This window comes from Hippocampus guttulatus, chromosome 14 (genome assembly GCF_054856545.1).
Source record: "Hippocampus guttulatus isolate MCC_2025c chromosome 14, RoL_Hgut_1.0, whole genome shotgun sequence".
Classification (NCBI taxonomy): Eukaryota; Metazoa; Chordata; class Actinopteri; order Syngnathiformes; family Syngnathidae; genus Hippocampus; species Hippocampus guttulatus.
This window is the reverse complement of record NC_141274.1, coordinates 9,703,519-9,728,867: the sequence shown is the minus strand read 5'-3', so window position 1 is coordinate 9,728,867 and position 25,349 is coordinate 9,703,519. Positions and strand designations below refer to the sequence as shown.

Genomic DNA, 25,349 nt, shown 5'->3' with positions numbered 1-25,349 from the left:
GAGAAGAAAAAAAGATGGCGTGAGGGATTGATTCTGCACCACAACTTCTGCAGGCGTCCGCTGATGGGGAACAAGGCAAGGGAAAGAGAGATTGGACGATAGCTTTTACTGACAAGGTGCTGTCACGGGCCATTGGTTCGCGTTGACGTGAAATCGCCATGCTAGGCCCAGGAAGTGATTGGGCAAAGCTGCTAATTGATGTTCATGAGAGATTGAGTCTAAAACAAATAGGCGGGTACACACAACCCATCACATCATCTATGGTGAGTCTAACTGAGCACAAGATGTGCACTTTACCCGGCCAATGTGTTTGGCCACTCTTGAATTGAAACACATCATCGGACTGCTGCGTTTAGAAGTTTTGGGATGGTGGAAGATATTCTGCGCTCTGCGCTGGAGTGAATTTGGGAGTGTTGTCGCCGATTCTTTTTCTGTACTTCTACAAATGGCCGACGCGCCTTATGTGAGTGCTGACGTGAATTCTGATCATTCATGGGGATGACATGTTTCGGTGCAATCTGTCTACAACAGAATCTCTGCCATAAATATTCAGTGCATGTAGGTGGAGTGTAGGCTCCAATCAACATAAATAGATTATTAGTCAGCACAGACTCAGCAGTGAGAGAATGTGCACAAATGTCTGAAGCACCTGACAGAGTCGCTGCCTGGAATGCAGTCATGACTGTTTTGGACGGGGGGTGGGGGGGGATGGATGCGAGACAATTTAATACCTCACTGTTGAATATCATATCATACTTTCTCTTTGGTTGTCCTCATTTTTTGAGAAGCAAAATATCGTCATCCGTTTTGTAGGGGGAAAAAAAGGTGCAAGATGCCTTTGCCGCAACTCGAGCTGCACACTATGGTTGTCTAATGTTCTTATTGGTTTTACTTTATTTCCACCTGAATAAAAGGCATTTCAAAAACTCTTGACTCCTGACCCTCAATATGTTGGTGCATTCATTCAGCTTGCCCACCGAAAAAGGGTTCGGGTTAAGCCATTTTCAAAGTGCGGTGAATATTGATTGACAACAGCCATTCGAAACTTTCCGAAAAATACTTTGCTGTTGCCAGGCAACATTGCTTTCCTGGGTTTCTAGACGTTTTCACATTCGCTCTCTGGGTGAATTGCACATTCTTTTTTTGGGGGGGGGGGGTCACAGTGCCACTCAAACCACTAATGTGCTCAATATTGTGATTGAATCTTGTGCTGTGTGTGTGATGCTGGTGATGAGAGCGCGTTCCCTGATATTGCCTTCAGCCGAAGCCGCGGCTGCTCCGCTACGCCAGCATCCCACCAGGAGTTAATCTAATAAAACTCAACAGAAGGCTGAGATCGATATAGCTTGTCCCTCTGCCGTGCACTCCGGACTCATCCTCATACATTCCTATTAGTTAGGGAATAATTGATTGGCCGACTGTTCATTATTCCTTTGATGTGGAGTTTTCATTAAAGTGCCAGGGCACTCCCTGCGCACGTGCTGGTAATTTCCTCCACTTAGTAGCCGCCCGAATGTGAAAAGAGGCTTTGAGAGGGGACACCGACATGAAAAAAGAATGTCTTTCCGAACTACTGCATAGCATGCAGACTTTGTGCACGGTCATGCAAATTCAAAGGAAGTTGTGCTCGTGAGGAGCTGAAGTTTTGTGCATTATTTTACGTTCCGTCTGACCATTTTCCAATCCGCATCTCCTCACGAGGGTCACAGGCGTGCCGGAGCCTATCCAAGCTGTCTTCGGGCAGCAGGCTGGGGGACACCCTGAACGCGTTGCCAGCCCATCGCAGGGCACGCAGAGACAAACTACTATCACAACATAGACACACAATCACAACGAAGGAAAATTTGGAGCGTTCATTCAACACACTATGAGTGTTTTTGGAATGTGGGAGGAAACCGGAGTACCCGGAGAAAACCCACGCAGGCACGGGGGGAACATGAGAATAGAACCCTGCACCTCTGCACTGTGAGGCGGACGTGCTAACCAGTCGGCCATCGTGTTGCCCGTTATTTTATGACATTCCTATTTTTAAATTCATCATATTATGCAGGACTGAAAGGGATATAACTAGATAGTTTTGTCGAGTGATTTTTAAGATGCGACCACTGACACTATAGTCAGTCACGCAGCAAACTTTTCTGAGATTTGCGTGGGACAGGACAGAACGGGATGAGGAGCAGAGAAAAGTGACAAGGCGAATGTTTATTCTTGACTCCTTGTCTACCTTCTCCCGCCTAGCTCCACACCGACATGGACAGGAATGACGGCCGCACGAAATACGTCCTGCGAGGCGAGGGGGCCGGCTCTGTCTTTGTGATCGATGAGAAGACGGGTAACATCCACGTCACCAAGCCGCTGGATCGCGAGGAGAAGGATGAGTACCGTCTGATTGCCACGGCCACCGACAGGCAGACGGACCGTGCCCTCGAGCCGTCTTCGCAATTCATAATTCGGGTGCAGGACATCAACGACAACCCGCCTGTCTTTGACGATGGCCCTTACAGCGCCACAGTGCCCGAGATGGCAAATATAGGTAGGCTACCCCTTTGTTTATTTATTTGTGTCTTTATTTATTTTCCAAACGGAAAGTCCATATGTCAAAAAGGGCCAGCACCAAGAACAACGTGCCAGTATGGAGTTATTTGCATTTCCGTTGGAGAAAGGCAACGGTGATGATGACGAGACGTACATCTTTAGATGGACCAACATCAGTTACTTGCGAAGTGGTCAACGTTTGCGACCGATTTGCGCATCAGGACCGCTGCGGGCCTCCAACCTGCCCACCGTTGCGAGGCGGGCCGGTGGTGCGCCCAGACACACGAGACTCTGTATTTCCCAAAAATAAAAATAGAAACCATAAAGTACAAGATGTTCTAGGTGCAGATTTAAACTCGAGCATTTCATTTTTCGTATTTATAGACCAATCGTGCGAGTCCATTTTCTAACCTTAATTTAATCTGGTTTTACAAGTTCCTGCGATCACTCGAGCCTGTCCCAAACCCTCCAATTTCAATTGAAGATTTGCAGTGCGCATAATCTGCCAATTAAAGTTGACACTTATTCACGTTCAGGTTCTGCCTAATCTGCCGCTCCCACTTCCGCAGTGTCCTACCAGCCTGAACCTCTCTGGTCTTTCTGTACTCATTACGAAACTAAGCTTCCTTTTAAAGGAAAGGAGAAGCCAATGTCACCGGTCACCACTCTGACCTGCCGTGACCCCACGGCTCATATATTCCACAAACTGAGCATAATTCTGCCCCCGTTTATCCCCTCATGCAAGGGGATCCTTGCTTGTGCACATCAACTGAAAAGTGTCGGAAAAAGAAAACAAGCCAGCCACTTGCAGCTTTTACAGGATAAAGAAATTACGAAATACAATCAAACTCCCTCCATTGCAGATTTCGCGGTCGCAGTATTTTGCGGAATGCTGACGTGCTGAAATGGCTTTCATGTTGCGTTCATCAAAAAGGGTCCACATGTGTCATAAATGTGAACGCGACTGGTCGGTTGCCTTCAGAGCGCAGGATGTTCACTGCCATTGACTTGCACAAAGTCTGCTGGGATAGGCTTCAGCTCACCAGAGACCGAAATGAGGACAAGCGCGATTGAAAATTGATTGATGTAAAGTTAATTAACTTTGCTGCGCAGTGGCAAAAAATAAATAAATAAAAGTTGTTTTCACTTAGAATGCACTGACAGCAGCATGCATGTCAGAGCCAAAGTGACCTGTTAATATTTCCGCGACCGTTAAAGGATCATGTAAAATATGACCGACGTGCTTGGAATGCAAATGAAGAGACCGGGCCAGGGAAGATTTTTTTTTTTTTTGTGCACTTATACGAAAGAGACATTTGGAAGTGTTTTCAAATGTAATTCAAAGCACGGCTGCAGAGAGGCTTTTTGTGCAAAGAGTTTTCTAACCTGCATTTCTACTTCATACGGCAACCTTGAAATGACGTTTTACTCCGAGGGAGCAATCTTGCATTGCAAATGAAAAATTGTTTGTATTGTTTTAAGTCATGAAGACGTGGAACAAACTTAATAGTATAAAATAAGACTTTTCTTTTTATTAAATCTCACCTTTAGACTTTACAAAGTGCCTGGATATGTTTTGTCCAAATAAAAACATGACATTTGCTTTAGACGGGGTAAAAAATTGTTCAATGTTTCAAGTAAAGCAGAGAGGCAGGAAAACCGATGCAAGGGAGGACTTGCATCGGTTTTCCTGCCGTGCCATCATTTATGTTTCTCACTCGGTCATGTTTTTATTTTCCTTTCTATGTCAATTTTCCATGTGTTGGAGGGAGGAGTGGAGCATCGAGGTGGACATCTAGGTGCAATTTGTCACGTCCCGGGGCCCCATTATTGTGCCCAGCGCAAGTGTAGTACAAAGTGCAGTCGAAGGACCCAGGGCAAGTGCGCGTGTGCAACATGTAAAAACTGCCGCATCTTCATTTTTGTTCTGGGGCGAGAGTAGTTTTATCGGGTTCAAGAATTTGGCAGACCGTGCTACGCCTCGCTGGGCGTTACGGCGGACCGGGGGCATTTTTTTATGACGTGCACCTAACAGTTGGGTGACGGAAAGTAGACCAGACTCTTGAGCAGGAGAAACCAGGTCGAAGTTGTGGCATCGGTGGTCTGGCGCAATTTTGGTGGATTTGATCCAGGCGCGGGCAGGCAGATTCTGCGCTCCGTTGAGATGTGTGCTAGAAGACATCGTAGTGCATTCACAAACATGACATCAAATCATTCAACGCATTATTCCTATTATTATCATCAGTATATTTTTATGCCCATCCCACTATGCCTTCAATTACATATCAAGTATTTTTCTTCCTCCCATATTGTTTGGCTTGAGTCTCTCAGAAAAAAAAAAGAAACAGAAACACTCATCTGCAGTATAAATACAGAATTTGTGCGCTGCTCTATAGGAATGCAAAACGTCTGAAATGCTTCCTGCATTTTGTTTATTTCCATTTTTTTTCCTGCTAACTAATTCAAAAATGCTGCTGCCAAATTGACACTCCGTGAGCCGAAGAAAGAAGATTTAGGAGGGGGTAAGAGGGGGACCGTGAAAGCGGCAGACGGTCCGACTGAACGAGGGAGCAAAAAGAAATTGGAGACGGAGATGAAGAGAAATGAAGTGAGACAGTGGCAGTCGGGGAGGGGGTGAGGGGGGACGGGGGGTGGTGGGGGGCGTTCACGGTTGCCGAGTGAGAGGGTGTGTTTGTGTGGGTGTCTAGATTAGGTGAATAAAGTATTTGTCACACGTTTGTGTGGAAAGAAAAATACCAAATGTATGTGTGGGAGAGGGTGTATAAAAGGATGTGTGGGCATAAAGCGGGCTAAAGTGGCGTTGTTTATTTTCCATTTCGTTCCGGATATATCGTTTATTTTGACTCGTCCTGCTCTGACTTGTCAACCTCCAATCCCTCTGTTTTTCTCCTCTTCATCCCCTCCTGCTTGCATCCGCTCCTCCCCCTCTCCGCTCCCCGCAGGCACTTCCATAATCCAGGTGACAGCGACGGATGCTGATGACCCGACTTATGGGAACAGCGCCCGACTGGTGTACACACTGGTGCAGGGCCAGCAGTACTTCTCCGTTGATCCCCAGACAGGTGAGTGTGTCTTTCGATCCAAGAGCGTGAGTGCCCGCGCTTCCATCCGTGACTCACTTCCTCAGACAATAACTTGCCGGTCTGAATAATGTGGAACCATCCAATGTCGTCAAGCTGTAATTGATCCTCGGTGGATCATGATAACTTCTTGAGACGTTGGCAGTTTTTGTTGTGGTGTACGCACCAGTGTTGTTCACTTTGACTTCAACGAATTGTTTGAGATGAGGAAATCATCAGTGCATCCTTCTACTTTCATCATATGATATAACCGTAGCATGAACTTTTTATATTACTTATAGGCGCGTGTGTCAATGCAACAAAATCTTGCAGTACCTCCAATGTCGTGACCCCGGTTTGAAGTCAATCAAAAAGAAATGTGTCAGCGGTGGTTTGTGGACTCTCAGGCAGAGACTTGAGTGCTGTGTGTGTTCTCACTATCCCTCCACTCCATACAAGTCACTCCAGGACAGGTGGAGGTCCACACTGGTGGAGGGCACCTTAGTTTTTTTTTTTCGTTTTATTAGTACCAAAGTTTTATGGTTGTCCATAAGCATTGAACCTTTGAGTGAAATTGTGGATCATTGGATTCATGTTTGACGCATTCACGTCAACACGGGGCTGCAGTTAAGACCGCCCTTTATTTTGCCCACCTGGGTCACAGGCTGTTACAGGTGTGTTGCTCAGTGAGTGTCTTGATTAGTGCTGATTTCCGGCTACCTACGCAGGCCAAAGAGATCCGCGGTTCCTTTTGATTTTGATTGCTCAGAACAAGGCGAGCGGTAGATGTGGCAATGTTTCGCATTCCAAACATGTCCGGCCTCTTCTCGCTCGCTCTCCCTTTTTCAATCACCATTTTCCTGAATGGCTCAATCAGTGGCAGACATATTCAAAATGTACACACTCAGCCGACCGCACTTGTGAAATATGCTGAGAAATGTTGACATTCTTTTTTTTATTCGGAACAGCTCGATTGAATACGACTGAGCGTGATCTGACGAGTCATCGAGACCATGGCAAAAGCCTGCACTTTGTATGCCCGCACAAGTCACACAATGAGGTCATTTACACAGAGGTGATCAATGTGTCGTGCGTCTCACCGTGCCATAAAAGCCATAAAAATATATTGTGCTCCCTAACTGCCTGTCTTTCATGGGTTGTCATTTTTTTTTCGCCCTCATAAATACTTCTTCACATATCCTATAACAGCTATACAGTATTACTGTCAACATACTGCGTATTCAAAGTCAAGCAAAAAGGGTGGCGTGCCCTCTACGGGTCGGGGATGAGATCTTACCCCAAGTGGAGGAATTGAAGTATTTCGGGATCTTGTTCAACAAAGGAGGGCAGGATGGTCCAGCGTCTGCTGTGATGCGGACTTTGTATCGGTCTGTCGTGGTGAAGAAGGAGCTGAGCCAAAAGGCGAAGCTCTCGATATACCAGTCGATCTACGTTCGTACCCTCACCGAGCTATGGGTTGTGACCAAAAGAACGAGATCCCGGATACAAGCGGCAAAAAATGAGTTTCCTCCGCAGGGTGTCCGGGTTCTCGGAGATAAGGTGAGAAGCTCGGTCATCCGGGAGGGGCTCACATGTCAAGCCGCTTCGAGATGTCGAGCCAGATGAGGTGGCTCGGGCATCTGATTAAGATGCCTCTTGGACCCCGCCGGCAGGAGGTCCCCGGGGATGACCCGGGACACCCTAGAGAGACTATCCTGCCTGGCCTCGGAACACCTTAGGGAAGAGCTGGAAGAAGTGGCTGGGGAACGGGAAGTCTGGCCTTGGCCGCTAACGCTGTTGCCCCCGCGATAAGCGGTAAAGAATGGATGGATGGATATACAAAGTCAGACAAACAAAAAGTCTCGCAATGCACGTCATGTGTTATTCTTTTATCATTTAAGTCACTAAAATGTAAAGCGGAAAAAAAAAAATTAAGTCAGCACAGTAACATTAGATTATGACTTTTTTTCTCAAGCTGCTCCAAAGGGAGCGTACCTTGTCAATTGAACATGATAACACTAAAGTAATTTCATATTTAAGTAGATGGAAAAAACGATTCTCCTCAATCCAGTGGGAAGGCATCCAATTATCAATTGGTTTTGACATCTGATTGGATATGATTCAATTGTAAATCTCCTGCTGTAATTGAAAAAGGTTTCCCCAAAATACGACGTTTACCGTTTGGACCATGAGATCCTTTTCATCCTGTGGAAATTCCCTGCAGAGCATGGCTTGTGCTGGAAGATGTGAAATGCCAGTTGAGGCTACTCTAACTTTATTTTGGGGTTAATCAGAAGCACCTTCAGTGGAGGCAGGTGTGCACTGAATGACTTTTTGCCAAACACAACCACATGCCCACTTATAAGAACTTGTGCAGTATTCCGGTTGTTGATTTGCACTCCCCCTCTCAAAATTTGCATTGTGCAGGTTAGAGGCCACAGTGATGGTAGAAAACACGTTTTGAAATGCTTGATCTTGGACGAGTTTCTTGATAATACAACTTGAAGCGAAGAAGCCAGGGTAGCACATTTTGTGTTGTGAACGCGCATGCTCAGGCTTTCCCATTTTCGACGAGTATTTTCAAAGCTTGCGATAACGCAACATGACTGCAATTACAGTCCAAGATCCTAAAGCTCCTAAAATAGAATCGAAATATAAAAAAAGAGGAGAAATGACTAGGGGGGTGGGGGTGGGGTGGGGGGGTTCCTATCGTGCTTTAATACATATATGAATGCTCATGAGAGATGAGAGGGAGAAGGCGGCACTGGAGTTCAGTGCATCACACTGTCCTCTGGCAGTCAAACGCAGCAGAACTAAGAAAGAATTCAAGGCGAGTCTGACTCAGCCTTTACAAGCCTACCCAGAAAGAGAAAAAGAAAAAAAAAACGGGCATCAAGAGAACGGACCTTACTTGTCAACTAAAAGTAGAAGCTATTTCCTCAGATGAGCCACATCGCGGAAATCACTCCTTGGCTTTCTGCCTGTTAAGAACTGTAGGATCTAAAAGCAGGCCTGGCTGTGCTGTGTTCCAATCGTTTCATTGGGTGCCATCATCTTTTTTAAGACATCATAACGCCCAACTATTAACAGCTGTATAAGTATAGTTGAGACATGTTGACTTATGAATTGTTCTTGAGCGATGCAAGACCAAGTTTGATTTCGAAGATGCGGGCAATTTAAAAAATATTGGCCTTTGCTTCTGAACAGCGATGAATTTGAGAGTCCTGGTGAATGAGGCCGAGACATTCGACTGTTATGTGGAAAGGACGGGGGGGGGGGGGGCATTTCGCTTGAACAACAGGTCATATGTACGGAGCTCAAGATATGACAATTGGGGGGAAAAATAATCGTTTGTGTCCACGAATTACTAATTTGTGCACCAAGTACTTTGTTGTGCAAAATTTTCAATAAAAAGCCATATGCTCCCTCTTCAAAACGGACGCATCGAAACTCTCATCAAATTGTGACCATGTAATTCGACTTGGATTGTTGCGTTGTTAAAAGCAGCTCAACAGTGAACTATAACGAGTGACTTTCATCGTTTAAAATGCCGATTGAGCGATAAAACGAGGCACTGCGACAAAATAATTGCTGAAGATATGACTCTGCTGCATGCAATGGTGAATAAATGATGAGTCACTTTGGGTGGGCAATCCAACGAGCGTTGAGGTCAACGCCAAGTTGACGCTGTGGAGGGATTTTTAAGATGGCAATATGTTTGTGCTTGTAGGTTGCAGTAGTGCAGAACTGCACTGCATCATACCGAGTGCGGGTCCGAATATTTTTACTGCATGAGGAGGGTGAAATATCAAAGCCTACTCTTGGGAAGAGAAATGCAATGAAATGTTTTTTGGTAGCAAACTAAACTATACCAATGACCAGATTTCTCTGAGACGGTTAAGGTCGCCGCACCCCGCGTGACCCTCGCAGACAAGAAGTTCGTGGCAGTTGGATGTACGTATGTACTCTGTTACTCGGCTCGGCAGCGCGCACCAGTGTGAAAAGCTTCCGTCCAATCGGAGCGGCTGCGACTTGCGACGGCACCCCCGTCGCGCGACCGCCAATGCAAACCGGAATCCGCAAAACGCGTCCGCCGCTCAACCAAGCTGACTTTTGAACTATTCTCCAGGTATTCTGCGCACGGCTGTGCCCGACATGGACAGGGAAACCCAGGACCAGTACTTTGTGGTTCTCCAGGCCAAGGACATGGGAGGCCATTTGGGAGGCTTATCCGGGACCACCACCGTCACCGTGACGCTCTCTGACGTCAACGACAACCCTCCGCGCTTCACTCAGAGTGAGTCCCCTCGCAACTCGGGCTTCCCAACACAGGGAAGGAAGAGCGGGATGTCGGACATTTGGAAGGCTCACAGAATTCACCTTGTTAGAGCAATTATCACGGAAGATGTCGAGAGCGTGTCATGTTTTTGCGGGGCTTCCATTCTTGCTTCATGAACTGTGCAGCTGTTTACCGAAACACGCAGTGACGGCACAAACAATTTCCTTGTTTTCAATGGTGGCCGCAAAGGTTCTTGAACCTTTCGACCTGCGCCTCCTGTCCGGAGTTTCATGCGGGCACGAGTCAGGCCGAGGAGTGCCGCGCCTCATCAAACGTTCAGTCGGCGCTTCCGCTCCTCTCTGCAATAACAAATCGCAGAGCGCCTCTTTTGAGACCAAGCTTTTCTTTGATCGACTTTTCTATATCGCGACTGTAAAACCGATTCAGTTTTTCTTCCTGTCTGATGGCGAGACGATGATGTCCTTGACTCATTATTTTTAAGCGCAATCATTTCATGAAGACTGCAAAACCATCGGAGTCATTTAAACATGTGGATTATTGGATGTGATTGTCCTAGTTGGAAGAGATTTTTCAACTTGTGTTAATACCCACAAGGAGGCTGATTTTCGGGTTACTCAATTCTCTTTGTAAAGTTTTGCGCTTGCTTGAGCTAATAACTAAAATTTTGACGTCAGTTAAAGTGTCAATCCAAATCATTTGTGCCTGCGTTGATTTGAAGACCTCTACTGGTGGTACTGTATCCAAAATTGCAATTATTCATGTACAGTGACTTGAATTTTGCTGACCGTCTTTCATCAAGAGCGGAGAGCAAAAAAGCCATCACGGAAATGAATGAAGGCAATTAAAAGGATCACCGGCTGCCGAACAGGGAGAGCAGTATGTTGAATATTTTTTCAAATTGTACGGACATCCGCAGCATGATGTAGCCGCGCATGTTGAGTCAAGAGGAGGCTTGGCAAGGGCTGACAACTCGGCGGCTTGTCTCCAGTGCTGCCGACTCCCGGCTTTAGTGCCAAAATTGGACTAATGATGTCCTGCGGTGGGCCGAGTGCTTGTCAAATCGAACCGCCTTCAAAGATGGGTTTTGGACCGCCAAAGTTTCTTGGAAGAAACCCGGGCCGGCTCTGATCACCGTGGCCGATGAGACCTCCGGGTGCCAAAAACAGCAGCAAAAATTCGGATGTTTCCTTGAAATAAGGATGAAGTGATGAGTCACTCACGCTTTAATTGCATCCTGCTGTCAATTTACTCCCTGGTTTTTTTTTGTTTTGTTTTTCTAGCCTTCATAGTGTCATGCTCATTGGTTTGCTGCTTCTGCGCGTGCGTGTTGCTTACACACCAACAAAGCGCGTCATCCCCATTCCACTCAATTACCCAACGAGGCTTAGAAGAAAAAAAAAAGCGTCAGATCGAGACCTCCCGCCTCCCCAGGTCGGCGTCGCTGATTCCATGTGACATTTACAAGAAGGAGAGGATTACGTTGGGTTGCATACAAACCAGGTATCAGCTGCATCAGCTACACACTTAGCAAGATGAAAAAAAAAAAGCACGGCCTGTTTCGCGGGGCTTCGTGCGGCACCCTGAAACCTCTCCCTCATTCAAAGCATGATTCTAGGAACCGAGCCGGTTTGTTGTGTGAGCAGTTTTGGAAATTCTCAAGGGATTTCGTATGCCCCGGTGGAGCTCGAGTAGCGGCAGACGCAAAAGTAGGCTAGCGTGGATTGTTTTCGGTGAAATGGGGAGGGGAAACCGGGGGATATTTTCAGAAGCTTCCTTTGGGTCTCATTATTAAATAGTCCGTGTTGCAAAGGTGTTTGGACAGCCAAATATTTTTGATGTTTCAGCACCGACTTACTTTCCGTGTGCTTTTCAAATGACTCGGAAAAAAAAAAATCAAACTTTAATTTGATCTTCATCCATATCAAATGAGCTTTTAAAAGCTAAAAGCTGCGTTTGAACAAGTTCTCAGTGACCAAAAAAAAAGGACGCTTTTCCGTCTTTTATCCCCGAGAAAAGATGATTCCACGCCCGTGTCCCAGAACTATCACCGCATTCTCGTTATTAGCGACTTTTTTCTATTTTCAACAACAGGTCACGTTTCCAAAGCCGATAATGTTTGTCTCCGACATCATGTCCCCGAACCGCGTAAACAAGTAAGATGGATGAAAGAATTTGGCAAAAGGGGGAATTTGTATTACTGTCTGATTCCGCATCAGCTCGCCGCCTGATGAGATTCTTAATTACGAGAAAGCGCTGTTGTGGACTCGGCGGCTGGATAATTGTCAGAATGTAAGCAAGCGCGTTGGGCCTCAAATCACATTTCAGCCTCTCGTCGTCTGGTTACAAAGCTCGGGCGTTGATGAGATCTTGGGCGGCCGCTCGCAATCCGGAGGGAAATTACGAGGATGGGACCTTCGCGGTGTCGTCTTGCTTTGTAGCGAGGCGGCTGCGTTTGGCGGGCAAAGTTGGAATCGAAGAACCGAGTCATTTATTCCGACATATTTTCCCGTGTTTACAACGCCTGAATAATTGATGGCAGCATCGACCGTGCGGCTGCGTTCCCCACAGGATGAATTGGAAGACACTCGTCGCATTGTGTCGAGGAATAAGAAGCTCACTTCTTTCAATATTGATCGCGTGTGTGATAATGTAGCAAAGTGGAAGTGAAGTAGCATCAATATCATCCATTGCTTTTTTTTTTGGGTGGGGGGGGGTGTTTTTTGCCTCATTGCATGTTCAGTACCTCTGATTCTATTGTCATCCAGTAGCAAAACAAGACATGGCGTTTTTCTCTTGGGCAATTTCTAAAGGGAACAGTAAGCAAAACAGCATCAATGCACTGAAAGAAAAAACAATGGGGGCAAGCAGATCGCTCTCATCTAAAAATGTAGAAACAAATATGACCCAGTTCTTCTTGGTGCACGGTGGGGGGAAATCCTAATTTCCCTTTTGAGAAAAAACACGGGCTGCATTGTCAAGTGAAGCACAAGAAGTCTCAGTGTTTGCGCAATTCAAGACCGTTTTGCTTCGAACAAACACACGTGGCGGGGACACAAACGGCAATAACACAAGATTTAAGAGCTCTTAAATATGGTTTCACATCAAATTTACTCCGGATGCACGGTGCAGCATTCGAACTGAGACAGCTCTCGCTTCAAATATTCACCAGTACAATCCAAGTCAGCGTCTGAAGTTCAGGAAAGACATTTGCAACCGATATACGTCACGCGTCCACTCTGCCCGTCTTTCGACGTGCCCTTTGACTGACTGATGACCCGTCCGGGGTGTAGCCTGCCTTTCGCCCAAAGTGTGTGTCTGCCGGCTGCCTAGCAAGTAGTTATTTAACGTTATCGTTGGCAAACCGTTCTACTTTGAAGTACTGTAGCATGAGAAAGGCATACTTCACATTTCACATATTTGGATTAGTTTCACAACCTCTTCGCCGTTGCTGTGTTTGCGTGTGAAAGTCCCCGTCGATTGTCACTTGTTCAGAAGACGCCAAGCAGAATGCGGGCATGCCATTCACACCACTTTGAGTCGTAATGAGTGAGCGGCAAACAAGGCTCGCTCCAGGAATCGTATGCACCGCTCGTTGGTTCGGCGTCAACATGACGCCGATGCTTCTCCTCCTCATTTCAAGCCGGCGTGACGTTGAAATTACGGCGATTTAGGCAACTTACTTTGAGTTAAAGAAGATATTTCACTTTGTTTTATGATGAGGCTCTTGGCTTTCAGCTGAATCCCTTAATTAAAAACAAAATGATGATCCAGGGCCACTTGGTTCTCTGCGGAAGACGGGAAAGTAAAATGCCAGTCTTTGAGTGCGTGTGCTCGGTGAAATGTCAACAGCTGATGTCTCCTCTGCCCCAAGCCGTGAGATTTGGGCTGTCAAAGGGTAAAATTTAAATTGATTTCCTCCTGACAGTTGGAAGAGCGCTTGTTTACTCCTCATAACGATGCTCACAGAAAAACTTCCGAATGCATCTGGGCCCTCATAACTTGTACCACGGCAAACTCGGGGTTCTTCGGCGACTCCTACAAGAGGCGCAGGCGCCATTTGGAATTTCGATGAGGTTTTCAAAACAACCTTGGCGTGCCAACGGCGCCGCATCAATATATTGAAGGAGCGTCACTCCTCCCACGGGTGTGATGGATGCAAAGACAGATGGTCCGACAGTTGACGACATAGGTAGCGCTGATAAGATCAGTGTCATTTTATGTGCGGGGGAGTTGAGGAGCGGCGCAGAGAGGAACGTGAGTAGTTTCATCAACGCCGACTCATAAATCTGTCCAATTAATTCATGGGGTAGGAGACACGCATTTTGAAGTCAATAGACTGCAGAAGGTGCACTTGCTTTGTCTTTCTGACGTGCAAAATCGATAGACCGGGAGTGTCCAGGCATTTTCATTTGAAGGCCGCATGCATAAAAAAAAAAAAAAAACTGGAAGGATGAAAGGGCCACTTGAAAACGTGTCCACTTTTTGAAACACGCTCAAGTCGGTCAAGAAAGCAATTCTATACTGTTTGTATTGTCTAGTTCATTTCATCAGCTTTCTGTTAAAGGTGTGAAGGCAAATAGCTGAGAGGTTTACCAAGTTTTTGGGGTGGCCAACAGCCCTCTCCCTCACAGAATAGATCCGGCTCTGCATTGAACGAGCTTTGGCTCTAAAATTGAAATGTCTTTATTCACAGGAGTGCTTGAAGATAAATGGTGTTATTCTTTTCATCATAAATTCGTTATTCGTATCTTTGAGTACAGAGAAAAGCAATACAGTATATAAACAAATGTCGTCGTATTAAGGGCACCTATTTTTCTCAGCCTTTGAGCTGGTACCATTTGGAACCTGTCCAAAATTTTGGGACGAATGCGCATTGTTTTTGCTTTTTCTTTGAGTCTTTTGCGATGGACTGGCCTCCCGTCGATCATAGAGCGCGAAGAGACTAAGAGCCATTCCCATTCACACCTATGAGCGATTTAGCAATTTCAATCAACCTAATGGATGCTTTCGGAACGCAGCAGCCACACCTGGACCATCAATCCTCCTCAGCGGCGTTACTGCCTTTGTACAATAACAAACGATATCAGCCACTGACATACAGTCCAGTGTTCCCTTGACCCCGATCCCAAAATAAACGCAGAAGCCTGTTCTGTTACCAGACCTTCACCTTTCCTTAATTCCAACACTAACCGGTGTTTGATTCACCGCCAATCAGTCAGACCCCACGAGTACCGGAAGAGCTCGGCGGTCACAGCTGCGATGGTCATGACTTACGTCACTCATAGTCAAGCCACGCCCCACGACGCGTGCGCACGGGCACACACACTCACGCACTCCCTCCTTGTGTGCTCTTTACACACCCGGTCGCCTTGTGTGCCTTATCGTACGCGCTCCCCATCTGTTCCTGCTTTAAAGCGCAAAATCGTCTCCGTTAGTGTGGCGGAAAGTGTCATGACAGAGAGATCCCATTTGTCAAGGCCCTCTCATTTCTCAGCCCTGCCCTGAACCATCTTAAATTGAAGCTATTATCTGGATTGTCTTTTCGTGCGCAAATTCATTTATTCTTGGGTGTGCTTTCCTGGTGTTAACATTTCAAATACCATTGTTGTTAGGTTACGCGTGGCAAATTACGGAATGTTATTTTGGTTTGGCTTGCCCCTCACTTCAAGCACGTACCACTGCCGATCTCTGTGGTGTCTCTTGGCAAGAAGGAAAATCGTTTTTTGTTACTTTATATTAGCGCCATTGGTAGATCTGGGAGGGGAAAAAAAAAAGATCTGTCCTCTGAAGTGGAGGTTGTAATTTTGGGCTCTTTGCAGAAATGACGAATGAATTATAGATTTCACATGGCAGCAACCAGAGAGGCCCGAGTGGCGTTCCAATTAAAAGTCAACATCTGAAGAGTCTGATTATGCACTAGAGTCCTTCACGTGGGGGGGGGGGGGGGGGGGGGTGTCAGCTGCTGCACCGAGTGTCATTCATTTTGTCACGTCTTGATTTGCACGGCCACTCGCTTGCAGTGCACCAACACTCTGCAACTTATTAATATTAACGAAATGTCCTTGTTTTTTTTTTTTTTTTTTTAAATTTGTTAAAGCAAAATACCCCCTCAGTTAAAAGGGAATATTGCAGTGTCTTGTGCATCCATAATGAATTGCGCTTCAATGGCAAAAACAAGTCACGGGCTTGTTGCGTTGAGGGGCAGGCTTTTGTGGCTCGGCACTCCGACGGCTCGCGCCTCGTCATCCCGTCCCACCACCATCGGCCACGCGCTGACGTCCGCCATTGTTTGCAATGGCGCGATAAGGGCCGGAAAGCTGGCGCTCTTTAAAATGCATGAAAGTAAGTCCTGAGGGCAAGTGCAACAAAGCGTGAAGGAGGGAGGAAAGAGACAACGTGATGGAAGGATGGAAAAGAGGGAGAGCGTAATGGAAAGAAAGGAAAAGGGGAAAGCTAATGGCTTGACAGTGATAATCAGGCGTACCGAAATGCACGCCCATTTCACACGGAGTTGAGTTGATGCTGGGAAATTGAATGGAGCGGGTTTTCATTGCTTTTTAGAAGCCAGTGCAGATGTGCGTGTTCACGCGTGCACATTTGTACGCGCTATATGGACCAAGAGGTCTGGGCTCACATTTTCACATCATCATTTCGGGCGTACTCTGCAGCCCACCATTGGAACTGTGCTTTGGCCTACTTGTGACCTCAAGGCAGATACGTTTGGCTGGTGTGAGCGCTCTGATCGCTACCCTTCCTCTCCTCTGGCTATGTTGGGGTGCGCCGTCGTCCTTTGTGACCACCGCCCGCATAATATGAATCATTACATGGTCATGCAACGGCAAATTGCAGCGGTCGCAAGGGACACATGCGCATTTAACAAAATGAATGTGATTTATGATAAGCACCACCTTCCACAGTAGACTTTGGAACAACCCCCAAAGAAATTCAGAGTTCAGAAAAAAAACAAAACGTCAATGTAGGTCATGGTTATTACAACAGCCGGAACCGGAATCGAACCCTGAACCTCTGCTGACGTGCAAACCAGTCGCCCACCGTGCAGCCCATTCAAAATACAGTACTGTAAAAATGAATTACAAATAAATTTCCGCCAGTCATTTACTGTTCTTTTAGCGACAAATTCTTTCCAGTGTACACATGAATCTACTAAGATGAAAAAACACGAATACCTCTCTGAGAGTGTCAATTAAGCTGAGCATTATCTTTTAATTGGGGATGCTTTACTTTTTTTTTGCTTTGGAGCTAAATATGACATCTTCAAAATGCTGCAAATGTGATATGTGTATCAGTTCCTCCTGAATATGCAAATATATCCACATGACAACGCATACACATCCGCAGCGTTGAAGATTCTCCCAAATGGTGCACGCGCGTTTGTATAAGCCTTCTACTCACGGGGCGAAGACATTGTTCAGGCAAGAAAAGCCTTTGCAGACGGAAATTTTTTCCCTTCTATCATGGCGCACAGTTGGGCCTTCCGCGGCAAAGCCTTTGCCCTGGAGTCAACGGTAGCGCATTACAAACGGCCGCTTGGATAAATTCTTCTATGCCCTTACTCAGACTGGGTGGGAGTGCCGCCGCGGCCCACCAACCGCGTTGTGTGTGTGTCCTATATGTGCGCGGCAGTTGTTCTCATGGGTTGTGCCCCCCCCTCCCACCCCCCTTCTTTTCCGCTATCTCCCTCTTGCTTCTGCCTCGCACCCGCACGCCGCATCGTTAGAGCGGCATCAAATCGGCCACCGCTGTGTGCGATCCAAAGGCAGAGTTTCTCTTCAACGAGGATTTTCATCCTCAATCCAATACAGCCCGTGAGGGGAAAATTCATGGCGCGGTAATCGCCACGTACAACAAATTGTTTCCAGGCGACCTCCGATCGAGATAGCCCAGCCTTTCTAAAGGCCGAGAGGGTCTTCAATTCTCCGCGTGGTCCCCAGGTGCTTTGCTTCTTGACTTTCTACCGGCAAATGTAAAACTTCATTAAAGCCAACAAATGGGTCCAATTCTCTCTCCCAGTGTACTCCATTAGCTCCGTTAGTAGAAATTAAGTGTATACATCACTTCGATTTTACGGCAGCGGGCTTGGCCTCGGCTCTCGGAGAGAACACACCGGAAGGAAACGGGGTGCAAACAGACTGTCGGAACAATTTCCTCTTTTTCGGGTCTCACTTCATCTGACCTGGCAGCGTGCCCTCTCACGCAGAATAATCGGCGCTAAAGCCTTTCTCCTCTTTGCCGCGCCGTCGGAGAGTCGGAGAACAGGAAGCCATTTCCATGTTAATAGGAGCTTTCCCCCTTTTCTTGTCCTCTGCGTCAGTCCATCCTCACTTCCTGCCTGCTAAACACACACACACACACACACACACACGCGGCTCCGCCTTGTTCAGCGGACCTTGAGCACTGGCTTTTTTTCTGCTCCTCGCGCTGCAAAGTTACCTTTCATCCTCAGCCTGTTTACTGCTCCTCTTCCTTTCCCCGACTTGCACTCTCTTCCCTCTGTCGAGCTTGATGAACGGACTTGCCGGACTGAGAGCGGCACACCCCGACGGGATGTTGCGGCCCGCTGCGAGCGGCTTCACGTCGTCGTGTGTGTGTGTGTGGCTGACTTTTCTCCCCGTGCGTTTGCTTTTGATTCACCGGCCTCTGGTGTTCTGTATTCCAGCAAGGTCTGTGTGACAATTACCCGACAACGCTACGGATTTTGCTATGAAATGCTCCCACCACGTCATCATTTTTTTTTTTCTGTACTCATTTTTTCAACCACATGTGCCAAATCCATCCATCCATCTTCCGAACCGCTTGATCCTCACTAGGGTCGCGGGGGGTGCTGGAGCCTATCCCAGCTGTCTTCGGGCAGTAGGCGGGGGACACCCTGAATCGGTTGCCAGCCAATCGCAGGGCACACAGAGACGAACAACCATCCACGCTCACATTCACACCTAGGGACAATTTAGAGCGTTCAATCAGCCTGCCATGCATGTTTTTTGGAATGTGGGAGGAAACCGGAGTACCCGGAGAAAACCCACACAGGCCCGGGGAGAACATGCCAACTCCACACAGGGAGGCCGGAGCTGGAATTGAACCCGGTACCTCTGCACTGTGAAGTCGACGTGCTAACCACTGGACTACCGGGCCGCCCATGTGCCAAATCAACTTTTCAATTTCTTTTTTTTATGGGGCCAATATGAAAATACAAAATGCCTATTTACTTTATTTTTTTTTGGGGAAACGCTTCATACATTTGCCGTGCGTGCGCAACTTGGAGGCAACGTCGTCTACGTCTGTCCCGAACTTATTATGAATTCAACAATGGGAAGAAGAAGGTGAGGAGACAATCATGCATGCATATAAATGAGTCTGTAGTTGAACGTCTCTGCACCTGCACTCACAATTGTGCCAAGGCTCCCACGTGGTACAACATTATCAACCCTGCACTTGCAATTAGAGATTTCAGTTCTCAGCAGCCTCATTTTTCTTCAAAGAGAACGCCATTTGAGAGAAAACACACGAAATGACAGAGAGTCGAGGTAGTTAGGAAATATTTTCACAAACTAATTTAACATGCTAAACCTCCATTTATCTCCATCAATGCATTTCTTTCTCGCATTCTCTGCTACTCACGCTGTGATGGCTAGCAAAGCAGCTTCTCGAATATGCGCAAAATGGAAATCATTGCAACGGGGGGGGGGCATTCTAAAAGCAAAAAGAAGATTTGGACTTTTCAATGCTCGCCTTTGATCAGAGAGCCATTTCCAATGTATGCCATTTGTATGTTCATTTAATCCTCCGATAGGCAAATTAAATTTTTGCGCCTCGGGACGGCAACATTGCCCTGATAAAGGCATTGTTTTGTCTCCAGAGGAATCCTGCCCCCCTTCTAATCCGGTCAAATCAGGTGTCGTCTATCCACTTCCTTGAGGTAAAACGGCTCCTTGTGTTAATTGCCTTCGCTTTCTCTCTCGAGTACAATGAGGGAAAATCGAGTGACGCGATCTTACAAAAAGGTTGACAAATTTCCGCTCGCTGTGTTTGCTTGCTTGCATTTGCAAAGAGTCGCGATCATGATGTGGATAATCCAAACCTTTAGGTAATAAGGAATCATTTCCAATAATGATAATTCCTTAATTACGTTTCACGTCTTCAGAGCTAAATTAAGAGCGGTTGAGCAAATGGAAAAAAAAAAAACTAATTAAAACCGAGCTTGCTAATAAAGGCCTACTTTTAATCCTTTTTGTTTTCTGCGTACACTATTGCCTCACGATATGCATTAATAGCGCATATCAAATCCGGTCCTTTCCGCTTTAATATCGAACTGAATGACTACTACAAACGTAGTTCTCGAAGTGTCTTCATTTCAGTTATTTTCTCTGTCTCCGTAACAGCCCGGCGTTGTATTTTCTCCCGTTCAAGTCTGGCCAAGAATCTCTCGATGGCGTACGTCTCCTCTCCCTTCTCTCAGGTGGAGGCAGAGAGTCGAAACGGTTTCTGCTTGTCACAGACGGTTCTTTCTCCTTTCTTGGCCACATCAGTCACTCAATCAGTCAGCCGTCCTGCCACTTTGTCATTTAGCATCGACGCGCTCCCGAGCCAGTCAGTTTTTTTTGTTGTTTTTTTGGCAAAGCCTCTTAGCCATCCATCCAACCGTTCATCCGGCCGTCCATTCATCAACGCTGGTGAAGGATGGCAATGTGACCAAGAAAAGTGATTCAGACATATAAACTGATTTTACGCCATCAATCTTTTTTTTTTTTCCCCACCCACGGTTGGTTGGTTGTTGACATTCGAGCACAATCAATATCAACGGAGCCAAAGTATGATGCAGGGTAACCTCAAAGCTCCAACGCAATCTGTTCCTGGAAGCTGGTCCATTTTCGAAGGATTTGAAAGCAAGATTTTTTTGATTTTTACAGTACATTGTGTCTCTTGCTTTGTTGTAACCGACTGAAGCTTTTTTCTAACGTGAAAAACAAATCAGAGCTTAATTGGGATCATCATTATTGACGTATTTTTTCTTTTTTATGTAATATGGCTTGTAAATGAAGTGGGTCTCAACACTGTCGCGTGCAAACACAAGAATCCTTGGACTAATGGACAGGCGGAAGCCCGCTCGACGTTTCATCTTACGGCGACTGACGGCAGAGAAGCGCTCGGTTAACGGCTAATGACATTCGGGTACCTTTCGGCACACGGCAAGATAAATAGCAACAGGCCACGTTTTATATTGCCTCGCTCGGAAAATGGGAAAGAAAAGTGACTCTCTTTTATTATTAAAGCTAATAGCATTGCGGTAGAAGTCAATGTCTTCTCCACATTCTCCACGTGCAGAAATGAAATCATGTCTGGGCAGAGAATCGAGTTGTCGTCTCTCATTTGACCGCCCACTCAACACCCAACTCCGATGCCTCAATCGGAGCCGCCGCCACCGCCACCCTCCATGTAGTCACAATCCTGTCGTCCATCTTATTGCCCCCCTTCCTTCAAGCCTCCTCCTGAACTCGCCATCAAAGAATGCAGGATTTTAATTTACGACGACTTCCTGTGGGGCGGCCCGGTAGTCCAGTGGTTAGCACGTCGGCTTCACAGTGTAGAGGTACCGGGTTCGATTCCAGCTCCGGCCTCCCTGTGTGGAGTTTGCATGTTCTCCCCGGGCCTGCGTGGGTTTTCTCCGGGTGCTCCGGTTTCCTCCCACATTCCAAAAACATGCATGTCAGGCTGATTGGACGCTCTAAATTGTCCCTAGGTGTGAGTGTGGGCGTGGATGGTTGTTCGTCTCTGTGTGCCCTGCGATTGGCTGGCAACTGATTCAGGGTGTCCCCCGCCTACTGCCCGGAGATGGCTGGGATAGGCTCCAGCACCCCCCGCGACCCTAGTGAGGATCAAGCGGTTCGGAAAATGGATGGATGGATGGACGACTTCCTGTGTATCGAGGTCTCCTTTTTCAATCATTTCAACAGGCGCGGCTATCACGAGTAAACTCTTCATTCTTCTCCTTTCCCATCTAGGAAGCTGTTTTTAAGCGGCTTTGTTTTTTTTAACCGATTCTCCTCTCGTAGCTTTACTCCCTTCCGGTCCATCGCAGGAGGAAGGGATGTTGGGAGTCTTTGGGAGGAAAGCTTCTTTTCCTGTTCCAGCTTTTTGCGATGCTCTGTCAGTGTGTTTGTGACAAAATACTCTTCACATTCTCTGTGTATCTGAGAGCAATAGAAGCCACAGTCTCTTGTCATGTCAATAACGTTCCGAATTTGCTATCAGGTCATGAGCCAAAAGGCACATCATTTCGAGTGGTCTGCTTTTCAGCCCTGCGAATCGGCGTCACTCCCGGAAGCGAGGCCATCGTGCTGCATCAAATGCCATTGAACTCTGATTCGCTGGCGCTGACTGTCCCTTTTGTCAAGTACACTGTGTACAAAACCATTCACTCCAATAAACATTACTCACGTGTAACAAAGCCAATAAGGCACAATTAAATCCAGCTCCATTCTGTCCGTGAGGACATTCATATACTATAACAGAAAATCAGCTTCCTCTGTTCAGAAGGCAAATTATGGCCACAGGTGTAATTTCAGCCATTCAACCTGTTTAGCCGCGTAGAGCAAAGTCATTTATTCCATTCTGCAAAAAAGTAAGAATAGTGTGAGTCGAGCAGAAATTACTCAACTGTTATGTCCTTGTTCAGTACTCAGAAATAAGTGAACCTATCTGCAGATATCACTTGTGATTACGTCTTTAAGAAGGAAAAAGTTCCCTTTTGTTCCCTCTCAGCAACTCTACAGAGGCTTGAGAAGATGAAGAGAATGCAGATGTTCAGCAATCACGTAATTCTAAATCACTAAAAATGAAGGAAATGTAGTTGACAGTCGCAGATGTTACGCAGGCCTTAAGAGGCCTGAAATGACCCAAACATAACTGTCACATTTATTGCTTGGAAACATTTGCAGAGGAAATCCCAAAAGCTCGTTAGCACCGCGGGAAAATTTAGACAACACAAAATTTGATTATTATTGAGATTTTTCTCAAGCAGCAATTAAAATAATCAAAGGGCATAAAAAGATGCTAATTCTCAAATCTATTAATTGATGTGCCGGGATAAATGAGACAGGCATGACGTTGTTTTCTTTTCCATTTCACATATATGAGGCAACGTTTGCTTTTTGTGCTTCAATCGATCCGATTCGCCATTAAATTGCTCATCTGACAGATGAGGTTCCTGCTTCTCGTGTTGACTGCTTGTTCCACTACGCAGAGAGGAAAAAAAAGTACTCTCCGTTTGGTACAGACACAAATGTCAACGCCGCATCCGGTTCTGCTTATGCTCAGCAAGATACGCTGTTGGTGGAGTTTGTCTGTGAGCCGAATAGAGATCGTTTTCAGGATTCGTTTTTTTCCTTCTATACTACACGATAATTCTATTTTTATTTTTTATTTTTGCTTACATTCTTGTTTAAATATTAGATGACCATGAATAAAGACATGTTTAGGAATAGCCTCTCTGTATGATGGCTTTTAACATTGGCTTTAAATATTTCCTGGTGTGGAAGAACTTGAAAGCCCCAGCTTCAATTCCTTTCAACCACTCGGAACAGAGACTGCGACTGCTCGTTTCTGACATCACAAACGCTTTTCTGAATGAACAGACGCTTCAAAATCTCCCCCAAAGTCTCATTTCAGTTTATAAGCTTAAATACGTCAGCTGTGGAGAGGGAAGTCTCATAACTAAATGACATGTTGATTCGGGTGTGTCTTAAGCTCCATGGCAGAGGCTCTGTCGAACCCCTGAAACTGATTCACCGAACCCCCGGGGTTCGATCGATCGAACCCAGGTTAAGAACCACTGGTATAGAGCGCTGGTAGTTTTTGTTTTTGTTCGATGTTTTATGTTCAGGTTTGACGTGAAGCACTTTGTTCCAGCTCTGGCTGCTTTTGTAAATGCTTTCCGAATCAAATTGAGCCATCTCATCATTTCGTTAAAATGTTTTTTTTTTTTTTTAATTATTATTATCCTGTAAATTTGGTCGGCAGAAATGACCTTTTTATTAAAATGTCAGTTTGGAGTATTCAAACGCAAGCCTCTCATTTTCTTTTATCTCTCTAATCCGCCCGAGCATGTAAAAATCAAATGCTGCGTTATCGAAAGAGAATATTAGTGGCGTAAACGTTGACGCGCAGCAGGTGAGAAGCATCCTTTTGAAACACTTCAAAAGCCAAATGAGACGTTTAACTCGTTGGTGTGGCGCTTCATGCGATAGATGGAACAGACGCGGCTTCCCTCATGGTAATTCTCCACTTGTCTGCCTCAGGCATGTGGTCCTTCTCCGTATCCGAGCTGGCCGTCCCGGGGGCTGAAATCGGACGGATCTCGGCGAGCGACGCCGACCTCGGCGACAACGCCAAGTTGGAGTACACCATCTTGGAGGGGGAGACCGGCGACACGTTCAACATCACAGCGGTGAACCAAGAGGCGCTCATCATACTAAACAAGGTGAGGGAAAGTTGACAGGACATTCGTGAGAGTCTGAGATTCCCCTGCTCAATACTCATCATATTGGTCAGGGGTCACCAACTCCGGTCCTCGGAGGCACCGATCCTGCATGTTTCCCTCCACCAATAAACCTGATTTAAATGATCGGCTCAACGGCAAGCTCTGCAGAATAACTATCCTGATCATTTCCTGATGGAGATCTTCTCAGGTTAATCTCGTGTGTTGTTGACATCACAGTGAAGGCGCTTATTGCAGAGGATGTGTTCCAAACGTGTTCCAAACCCAATATGTGAAAATCACGACTATTGAGAGAACACGTTAAAAGAATAAATAAGTAAATGAACAATTTTTTCAATGTAGTTATACCCCACCTACAATACAGGCTTTGAGCCAATTTAAACTTATTAAAACACTCATTAAACAAGCCCGTTATGCAAGCTCATATCGTACTATCTGTGCACATACACTTGCCTTTGAGAGGCGGGACCGGGTGAGGTGCTTGTGACATCAGCAAGCTTGCGTGTGAGTGCCGGGGCGTGATCTGTGGCTGAAAGCAGCTCTTGTGTGACTGCGCTTGTTGTCTTGATGTGTTTTACTGTTGTCCTTGTGTTTGGCAAACAGCCGAAAAGGTCTCCTTTCCCACATGCGAGGGTATTACACTGTAAGTATACTACTTTCAACATCCATTTAAAAATATGATGGCTTTAAAAAAAAAAAACCAAAAAGATTTTGGGGGTGTGAAAGGTGAAACTGTCAAACTGCAAGTCAATTGTCTGCACTCCACACAATGTTAAAAATGTGAATGAATAAATGCGCAGTGTGCCCCAGGGTGAGGCCGTTGTTTTAAAATTGTAAATACCGTTGGCCCTTTCGGTCCAGATACAGCAAAAAGTCATCCCATTTAAATAAAAATAATTCCTAATGGGCTAGAAATATGTTA

General features: G+C 46.2%; 1 protein-coding gene across 2 annotated transcripts in view; it reads left to right on the top strand.

The window, feature by feature from the left end:
- cdh24b (cadherin 24, type 2b) overlaps positions 1-25,349 on the top strand; it is a 112,546-nt gene that overhangs the window by 61,436 nt on the left and 25,761 nt on the right. For both annotated transcript variants that reach the window (XM_086129092.1, XM_086129091.1), the window contains exons 4-7: positions 2,239-2,533; positions 5,499-5,618; positions 9,745-9,912; positions 24,228-24,409. In XM_086129092.1, the coding sequence (XP_085985218.1) occupies positions 2,239-2,533; positions 5,499-5,618; positions 9,745-9,912; positions 24,228-24,409 (765 nt within the window). The remainder of the gene's footprint in view (positions 1-2,238; positions 2,534-5,498; positions 5,619-9,744; positions 9,913-24,227; positions 24,410-25,349) is intronic.